Source organism: Desmodus rotundus, chromosome 3 (assembly GCF_022682495.2).
Source record: "Desmodus rotundus isolate HL8 chromosome 3, HLdesRot8A.1, whole genome shotgun sequence".
Classification (NCBI taxonomy): Eukaryota; Metazoa; Chordata; class Mammalia; order Chiroptera; family Phyllostomidae; genus Desmodus; species Desmodus rotundus.
The window spans coordinates 24404209-24414218 of NC_071389.1; the positions used below are offsets into that span (position 1 = coordinate 24404209).

Sequence of the window (10010 nt, forward strand, 5' to 3'; positions counted from 1 at the left end):
AGCAGCCTGTGGTGGACGGCTTTGCTAGAGGACGTATTTCCGACACAGCAGGCGCCGCATAGGCTGCGGAGAGGAAGGGGGCGGCTCTAAGCCTCCAGCCGCTGGGCCTGTTTCCCGTAGGCTCGTTGGACGCGGCGACCGAGGTGGTGTGGAGCTGGCGTTGTCTACTGAGCTTTTACACGCGTGAGCAGGCATGGCGGCGGCTTTTCGGAAGGCAGCTAAGTCCCGACAGCGGGAACACCGGGAGCGAAGCCAGGTAGGACCGCATAGGCTCCACGAGCGCCGGCTCATTGCCACATGTCCTTCTCTCGCCCCAGCCCCCTCTCTGCCTGCGGGTACCGGTCCGTTCCGTACACAGATACTGCGTTTAAGTGAGTACAAATATATGGTAATGACGCCGGCGTGCCTGGGGCGGAGCCACGTTCTCCGGAAAGCGGGGCCTTGTTCTCTCTGGGAAGGGCACGAGTATAATCAAAGCTAACTTGCAAGTTTTCAATGAGGTAATTAAGTGGGATACTGTGTGTAAAGGGCTTGACCTCTGCGGAAGTTGAGGTCAAAGCTCACCCAGCCAATAAGAGCCCAGGTTGGAAGGGGCACCCACAACTAAAAGTGCTCAGCTCTGCTCCCTGCGTAAAGGATCGCTGCCTGAAGAGGCGGGAATTATAAATACGGTTATCATCGGCGGGCTTTTTGGACCATGGAGATCTTCCACATGTACTTTTTGTGTATGTCTCGCCCCGTAATGTTGGTGTTTTCCTTCCCCATTATACAAACGAGGAAACTGAGGTCCAGAGAGCCAATGCGGCTTGCCCAGTCACAAACACCAAATTCAGGCCGAATAGACAGTTGTAGGACTTCTCTGGAGGGGGGGTGTGTGTGTGGGAAGGTCGAGTAGGAATTCGTGTAATGTAGTATGCAGAATCAGTTTATTCCACTCCTACGCCTGCAAGATGCATTATGGGACTCACATAATATCCAATCCAGAAAGGCCCTTAGAGATATCTGGTCTAGCTTCCTTTTACAGATGGGAAAGAGAGGAGGGATGTGGCTAAAGTTGTGGCGCCAACTGATGGGGTGGAACTAAGGCCTCTTTAACCGCAGTTCAGCCTTCCTACTTAATAGCATTTATCAGACACTTATTGTTTATTTACTGTGTGCTTCGTGGTGTGCTGGGAGCAACAGTGTGTTGTGCCACCTTGTTTGGACCTCTGTGTGGATCTGTCAAAGTAATAGGAGCTAGAAGTGCTTGCTTACTGTGTGCCAGAGCCAAAGTGCAGAATGCTGTCCTCTCGTTGTCGCATTCAACTCTCAACAGGCGTGGAAGCAGGCACAATTGCGTTCTCATTTGCAGGTGGGGAAACCAAGGTTCAGATGGGTAAAGTAATTTGCCCAAAGACATACAGCTCTAGCTGGTAAGTGGCAAAGCCAGGAGTCAGACCAGATGTTTTGAATCCAGAGGCTACTAGAAGGTGAATAAAGAGGCAACTTTATGAGCGGTGGCACGTAAAAAATGCCAAGTGAGGAATTGCGGTGGGAAGAGTAGAGATGATGAGCGAAAGCATCGTGGCGAAGCTTGTCAGAGTTGGAAGGCAGTGATAACGGCTGCCAGGCTTTGCGCCCTGGCTGTGTGTTAGGTACAGCCCCGCATGCTGTACAAGGATTATCTCATTCAATCCTGCAGCCTCTGTATGAGGGGGAAGTTACCCTCATTCTGCAGATGAGGCCTCTGCTGCTGAAAGGGATTGAACGGTGTGTCCAAAGTAACAGTTGTAAGCAGTTGATTTGGGTTAGCACAGAAGGCAGAGGGCTTTCGAGGCTGGTCAGGAACAAGACCTGGCCGTGGCTGAAGAGGGGAGATAGAGGGTCTCTGTGGGAGTGCATTGGCAAGAGCACTTCCTCTTGGGTAAAGTTTGGACTTTACTCCATAGGTCCTTCAGGGAGGCAGTGGGGAGCTATGGAAGGTGTTCTGTATGGAGGGGGATGTGTAATTACGTGAACAATTTCAGATACAATGCTGAGCTTTTTTTTTTTTTTTAATGCTGATGTACATTCAAGTGGACATGGCAGCTTGCAGCTTTCAGGATTTGTGCCCCGTGGTGCCGCCCTTGCGTTTTCTTCAGTCTCTGTCAACTTCCCTTAGTCTGCTGTAATTAAAATAGAAATTATCAGGAGAGGTTTTGGGTGTTATTTTTAAATATTGAATTATTTATTGCATTACTTCAAGGATAAAAGATGAGCATGATGACTGTTAAAAATTCCACCAAAATTATTATAGGAGTTTAAACAATAGAGAAGTGTATGCACTTCCTCAAAAGTCGAAAGTACTCAGAGCGGAAGAAGATGTAGTCCAGTGGGGAGGGGAGGAGCGCAGACTGGCCCCAGAAAGCGTGGGTTCCGCTTCTGGCTTTGCCACTTACTAGTTCTGTGTTCTTGGCCTAGTCATCCTCTAAAACCTTATTCCCCTTGAGAATGTTGGGATAACCATTTCTTTGTCTGCTCTGCCTACTTTCCATGGTTGTTGTGGGGGTTAAATGAGATGGTATGTGACGAGCACAGCGGGTTGCTTTGTTACAGAGTAAGTACTTCATCAACGTGGCCTGTTACGGTGATGTAGGCACGGACATCTAGCACAGACCCTGACATATGTCAGATGTTCGACAAATGGCAGCTTGTAGAGGGCTAACACAGAGATACAATCCTGGCACCTTCTGTGCTATCCAAGTGCCACAGAAAGTATGTTCTGTCATAGTTGGTTCCCTCTCATACTTCGTCCCAAAGGTACAATCGTAACAGCAAACATGTGCTGGACACCCGCTCTGTGCCGAGCCGTGTGCTGCCGCTACGGCTTCCAGACGCTCGTTTAATCCTTGTGATAACCATGAGAAGTAGGTACTATTCTCATTTTATAGTTAGGAAACAGCAGCTCAGAGAAGTTAAGTGACTTGCCCAAGGTCACAGATTATTAAGAGGTAAAGCTTGGGTTTCAGCCTAATTCTCCAGACTCTAAATTTAGCTCTCTTAGCACAGTTGCCTCCCTGTTACTGTTTTCCCTTCATAGTATTTTATAAACCCTTGGATTAAGTCTGTAGTAATTTTAGTACAACTGGCAACTGCTTGCTTAGTGCCTAGTCATTGTTGCTTCTCTCTGTCCTTAATAGGCCAAGAAGCCTACTACGGCAGGGCTTGTGACCTCTCTGGCGCCTGCACTGTTCCTCTCATCCTTGGGCAGAGCCCAGTTGGGGGGGGAAGGGAATGGGGTATCGAGTTGGCTCCAAGGACATGGGCTTACTGAGCACTCCGGAGATGCCTGCTCCCTTTGTGTTGTGAGGAAACTTAACTTTTTTTTGTTTTGTCTTCTAGCCTGGCTTTCGAAAACATCTGGGCCTGCTGGAAAAAAAGAAAGATTACAAACTTCGTGCAAAGTGAGTTCAGTCTTTCTGGTAGAGATGCTGCCAAGGCAGCTTACAACCTCCCTGCGCTGCACTGAATTGCCCGAGTGTCCACCAGGGGATAATTTCCTGCCATTGATAAAGTGGCCAAAGCTCTGGCAGCTACTTGTCTGTGACCCTACACTTCTCTCTTTATTTAGGCAGACCATTATTTATTTAACTGTAGTTGCATTGTGAAATTTTTTGTTACGTTGCTACAGATCATTTTCTCGCAGTGACTTTGATTTGCCTCTGCCTTGGTGTTTGAGCCAAAAGCTGAGTCTTTTTTCTCTCCCTTTTCTTGAAGTGCAAGATACAATCTAAAATTCCAGTTGTTGAGTGTGGAATGAAGTGAAGTGAAAGATGGATTCATGAGACTGAGCGTGGGTGATAATGAACTCTGAAAACATTTTATAAAACAATTATCCCCATTCTTCTTCTTTTTTCTCACTTCATTTGCAAAATACTCAAAATACTTTATAATTATTTGTTAGCCGTGCATGTCAGCTGAAGTCCTTTCCATGCCCACGGTACAGACGGGCGATGGATGGCTCCGAGGCCCAGAGTTGTTAAGGCTAATAATAATAACTGCGGGCTGTTATTGGGCCAGACAGTGTTCCAGCAGAGTTACGAGTTTTACTCTCATTTATTCCTCCCAACAACCTTCTGGGATACTGCTGTTAACACACCCACTGTACAGATTAAATGGGGATACAGAGTAGTTACCTAACTTACCCAACATTACTCAGCCGAAAGTGGTGGAGTCAAGGTTTGAACCCAGGGTGTCTGGCTCCAGAGTCCACAGTTCCAGCCGCTATGGTATGACTGCACTGTGCGATCTCTGAATCTCATTTGGGCACTTGGTGCCCAAGCTCATCAGAACCCAGTTTTAATTTGTGCTTTGTTTGGTTTCGCCTTGTAATGATGGAAAGGGCACTGAAATACACGCGAGATAGGAGCAGTTAATTTCAAGTAGGACTGGGCCAGGAGAGGACCTGCCGAGGCAGGAGCCCCACGCCAGTGACAGTGGAGTGTGGATCAAATCGTCATTGCTTTGGCTTTTTTGAGTTTCATTTTGTGTGAACTTCAGATTCTTGTGAAGTTTGCTTGTTGTGTTTTTTTTTTTTTCCTTCTTCTTTGCCATGAACTTTGTTTAACCTGTCTCTTAGTGACTACCGGAGAAAGCAAGAATACCTCAGAGCTCTCCGGAAGAAAGCTCTTGAGAAAAATCCAGATGAATTTTATTATAAAATGACTCGTGTTAAACTCCAGGTGGGTGTCTAATGGATCAGTCGGTGATTTGAGCTTTAACATAATAAGTAAAGTAAAGATGGGGGAGGCGATGGAGGGAAAGAACATTGGCCTTTATTTAGCCTCTCTCCAGTTGGTCCAGGTGCTCTCCACCAGGATCCTGGGCAAAACTGCCCATTCAGTGCAGCATGGGTTTCTTCCCCCGGCTCTGAGTTGTCCTGTGCCTGGAGCTATTCTAAGAGTGGGTGGCTGGAGGTGCTGAATTGACCATGCATCTTGAGGCCTAGTGCATTGAATTGCTGTTGTATGAAGCATTTGGTTGTCTTAGTTCCAACCATGAACTATGTCAACAATTTAGTAATGGTTTTAATCTAATAGAGAATATATCTTTTAAATTTGGATTTTAGGATGGAGTTCATGTTATTAAGGAGACTAAGGAAGAAGTAACTCCAGAACAGCTGAAACTGATGAGAACTCAGGATGTCAAATATATAGAAATGAAAAGGGTTGCAGAAGCTAAGGTAACAACTGAAACTCTTTGTTCTGGTGTATTTTGGTTGGTTAGGAAGAGAGAAAAATTCATCATTCCAAAGTTATACGTTGATTTCTTCGGACATTTACAGTCTTGAAGTATGCTTCATTGTGAAGGTGATTTAGGAGCGTGGTAGAACGGAAAGAGTTTAATGTGGCGAATGAGACAGACTTAATTTGAATTCTGACTCTGCCATTTATTAGCCCCAAAGTTATGGGCAAATTAATCTCTGTGAAGCTCTTTTCTCATTTCTGTCTCATTGGATTATCGTAAGGATTAAATAAGTTTTGGAATTTGCCAAGTCTGACACATGTTTGGTGCTTGATACATTTTACTGGTTCTTTCCTTTAAAAGAACGAAGCAATTTCTTCGCTGGCTGGTGATAATGATGTGAAATGGTTTAAGTTTTGCACATTCATTTGTGATACCCTACAAGAACCCAATATAAAATGAGACCATATTCTGTGTTCTAGAAAATTGAAAGACTAAAATCAGAGCTCCACCTGCTGGATTTCCAGGGGAAGCAACGGAATAAGCACGTGTTCTTTTTTGACACTAAAAAGGAAGGTATGCCCTGTTTGAAGGTTCCTGGGACAGTCTAGCATACTCATCTGTGTGGTCTGGTGTCAGAGACAGTGCCTTATGGCTTGTTTTGACTTTTAGTTGAACAGTTTGATATCGCAACTCACCTGCGAACAGCCCCGGAGTTAGTGGACAGGGTCTTTAACAGACCCACGATAGAGACCTTGCAGAAGGAGAAAGTGAAAGGAGTTACTCATCAGACTAGACTTAAGGTAATTTACTCTTTCTTTTTTGCCACCGAATTTTGTGTCCTTTTTTCTGGAAAACTCATTAAATTCCCTTAGAAGGAGGGTTTGATGATGGGAACGGGAGTGGAGGAGCGTTTATCTTGGTTTCTGAGTTCGGAGGATGGGTAGCATAGTGGTCCGGAGCTCGGGTTTTGGCCTTTTGACCTGCATTTGGATCCAAACTCTGATCCTGGGCTTTGTGCTTTTAATGCTTGTAACAAGTGCCAACAGTGTTTTCTTTTTCATTTTTTTAAAATCAATTTTAGTGGGTGGGGAGAGAGAGAAACATTGATTTGTTGTTCCACTAACTTATCCATTCACGGGTTGCTTATTGTATGTGCCCTGACTGGGGACTGAACCTTCAACCTTGGAGTATTGGGATGATGCTCTAAACAGTTCAGCAACCCAGCCGGGGCCAGGTGTCAACAGTTTTAAAATACTGAGAAAGGAGAGGGCAGTGAAGGTTAATGGATCTGGGGTACTTTGATATTGAACCCTTAGCAGTGAATACACATATCAAAAAGTCTTTAATGTGCATTTGTACCAAAAATTTTATCTTATTTTTAATCCACAGTTGAGGATATGTTTATTGACTTTAGAGAGAAGAAAGGGGAGAGAGAGAGAGAAACATTGATTGGCTGCCTCCCGTGTGCGCCCCTGCTGGAGATCAGCCCACAACCTTTTGGTGTGTGGGATGACGCTCCAACCAATTGAGCCACCAGGCCACCTGGCAGTTCTGGGCCAGAATTTTGAATTGACTTTTCCTTATGGTGTTTTCCATCACTGTAACTGGGTTTGTACGGAAGACATGCTTTTTCTCAAAGCCGTCTGGAGTTGAACTCTCACTTCTGATTCATTTAAAAAAAAAACACCGTGAATGTGCTTCAGTCAGACAGCTGTTCTATTTTGATTTGAATCATTTACACTGCATCAGCTTTGCTTCCAATGTTTAATTTCACAGCAGTTTCTCCAGCTCAGAGGCAGCTAAACTTGCTCTAGTAATATAAATACCCCTAATTAGTTTGACTATATTGGGTAATCCCATAAATTTGACAGTCTGTGCAATAAAGTGAAAACAAAAGCTGTCTGAAACCACTGCTGTGAGGCTGTGCTAGAATTAGGGAATTGTTTAAGTCTGAGGCCCAGTAATATTCCCCTCTCTGCAGATAACACTTCCAGCTGAGGAGCCCGCTGACTAGTGTTCTGGTGATAACCCTTTTTGCCAACTAGTTGTGTTTTCAATTAGCTGAGTCACTGATACTTTTCAAGTATTGTTGTAGTCCCTGAGGAGATTAGCGTTCCAAATTCCTGTGTAGAATAATTCACTAATATACCTTTTGAAAAACGGGGAAAGTTTGCATCTTGCCATTTTTTGCCTACTAGTGTTGTTTGTTTCGATGGTTGTGTTTAAGGCAAAATGATTTTCATTAAGAGACTGCTGGTGGGTGGATCGCCAAGGAACGATCAGTCTGTAAGTTGGAGGTGGGTGGGCAGTCCATAAACGGGCGGTAGGAGGTCTGTGAATGCCCTCTTCCCACACTGGAGTTTTGAGTAAATAGATACGTGCGTATTCAAGTTTGGATCATTTAGTCTTGCCGTTCTCAACTGAGGTTCCATGAGAGAATAAGCTCTACAGATTTACACACGTTACATTTATTTCAGGAAATAATCCAAAGCTTTCGTCAGTTTCTCAGGTTTATAATTCCCCCAGATTGAAGGACCACTGGTCTTTGAGGAGCCATGGGCAGTGAGAGCTCTCGGGTCAGCCTCTGCTGGAAAAGTCTTCCCGCAGTCTGACTCTGTGGTCCTCGGACGCCAGCACACTGCCTGGGGCGCTGCTCTTGTTCTTTCCTCCCTGCGTGCAGGGCTTCCAGAGGGCTGGTTCGCCTCTGCACCACCTTGGGTAACTGTACGCTCACAGGAAGGTTAAAGCAGCTTAGCGTAGTAGTGGAAAGATTCCTGAGGGCGGCTCTGCTCTGACTCTGCTCCAGGAGAACCGTGTGTCCGGGGGCAAGTCTCCAAGGTTCTGTTTAGCTCTAGAATGTCAGTCCCTAAAATGGGCAACTTTATAGTGTCATTACTTAATAGTGATTTACAGTACCTTTGATTCTGGACTGAGATGGGAGTTAAGCCATTTACGCATTGGGGCTTAAGTGGATTAAGAAACAGTTGGTTACTCCTTTTTTATCCTGTTAAGTGTTTTATGAAAATGTGCCTCCTCTGCAGCGGATAGCTAAAGAAAGGGAAAAGCAGTATGACTGCCTGACACAGCGGATTGGACGGGAGAAGAAATTGTTCGTTATCGCACAGAAAATGCAAACACGCAAAGATCTTCTGGTAAGGAGGGAGAGCCTGAGGTCTTCACCCACCCCCGCCCCCAAAGGTCCTAACTGAGACTGGATTTCAGTGTAAATCAACCCCAGTGAAAATGTCCGCTCCTCAGGGGCAGTGGTTTGAGCCAGCGTCTGTTACTCTGGCATTGCTGAAATGCGCCTTGATTAAGAAGGTAATAAGGGTCTTATTAGTCAGTGCTTTGGAACAGCAGAGGGTAGGATCGGGTAGCACAGGAACTTTATAGCTTATGAGCAGCTATCTTTAACATCTAAACAGGTTAACAAAACAGTGCGTGTCACTCATTGGTGTTTAAAAATAGGCAACAATGTGCAGATAAATAACAGAGCTGAGGAATATCCGTGCCCCTTTCATATTATGATTCCTCTAAAGGTCAAATTCTTCGGCTTTCCAGATCACTTAGTTTTGCCTTACTCAACTAGGGTTTGTGAGGGAATAAACTCTCCCCCCGAAAAAAAAAAGATTTGAGTACGTTTCTTAGTTTTCTCAAGAACCTCTGCACACTAATACCATTGTCCGTGCCCGGGGAGAAGCCGATTCTTTGCACCCTGGGCGTGCCTCAGGGTGGCTGGGCTTTGTCTCTCCTGCACTTCGAGAAGGGCTGAAGTAGGGGTTTCCTAGTAAGTAAAGTAGTTCATGAACTTTCCTGTTCTACAAAACTCTCTCCTATTTACTGGTGACCTTTTTTTTTTCTTTTATAGGATAAAACTCAGAGGGTGAAGGTAAAGAAAGAAACGGTGAACTCCCCAGCCATTTACAAATTTCAGAGCCGTCGGAAACGCTGAGTGTTCTGTGGGCCTTGTCGTTCCACATGGAAAAGAATTCTATGTTCTTTCTTTCCCAATGATTTCAAATTCCGTTAGTGTAAATGACATAGTTTTCTTGTTTGTAATTATAATTTATTGCAGATCTGACATTTGATGTAAACAACAATAAAGCCCTTCCTCCCCTCTTACTGTTTTTGGGTTGTGAAATTAGTCTTATTTTTATATACTTATTTTTTTCATTGTGAAAGTTATGACAAGTATATAATCGCATTACAACAAATTTGGGAAATGAGTTCGCTCCTAATCCCAGTGCTTATTCAAGAACAGCGAATAGCTGTTGCGCGCTTACAGCGCGCGGGGCTGGGGCAGAGGCGGGGAGCGGCATGTGAGCATTCTGGTTTATCTCCTCCGTTTGGGAAAGCTGTGCTCTGAATTCGGTGTATGTTTTTGTGTTTTGCAGTTGGAAATGTTGTAAACAATTTTTTCACTTCAATCGTTTGTTCTTATCCATTTGTTACATCACTAAATTTTAAAAAAGCAATATATGTTCATAGTAAAAAATAAAATATTATTTTAATGTTTGCATAATGTTTTATCCGGTGGATAGACTGATCTTACCCTCATTCATTCTACATTATTGAATATGCAGGTGGCTTCATAAGTTAGCCAAGGAGGGATTTTTTTCTCCTACACATCACAGCTGCAGATAGAAACCCTTGGGAACCCACCCACCTCTTCCCTATTGAAGCTCGAATCTGAACAGACCTTGCTGTCTGCTCCTGGCTGCTGCACTCCTGGCCAACTCGAAAATCCAAGGCTATAAATGGCTTGGGACGGCCCTCCTTCACCTTGGAGAGGTGGACCCGACTGT

The 10010-nt window shown here is 44.7% G+C and overlaps 1 protein-coding gene across 1 annotated transcript; it reads left to right on the plus strand.

The window, feature by feature from the left end:
• Positions 1 to 79: 79 nt before the first annotated feature.
• UTP11 (UTP11 small subunit processome component) lies at positions 80 to 9721 on the plus strand. Its single transcript, XM_024554595.4, has 8 exons — positions 80 to 256; positions 3361 to 3422; positions 4598 to 4700; positions 5087 to 5200; positions 5685 to 5778; positions 5875 to 6005; positions 8247 to 8357; positions 9074 to 9721. Exons 1-8 carry the CDS (start codon positions 194 to 196, stop codon positions 9155 to 9157), a joined length of 762 nt encoding a protein of 253 aa, XP_024410363.1. The 5' UTR covers positions 80 to 193; the 3' UTR covers positions 9158 to 9721.
• Positions 9722 to 10010: the final 289 nt, after the last annotated feature.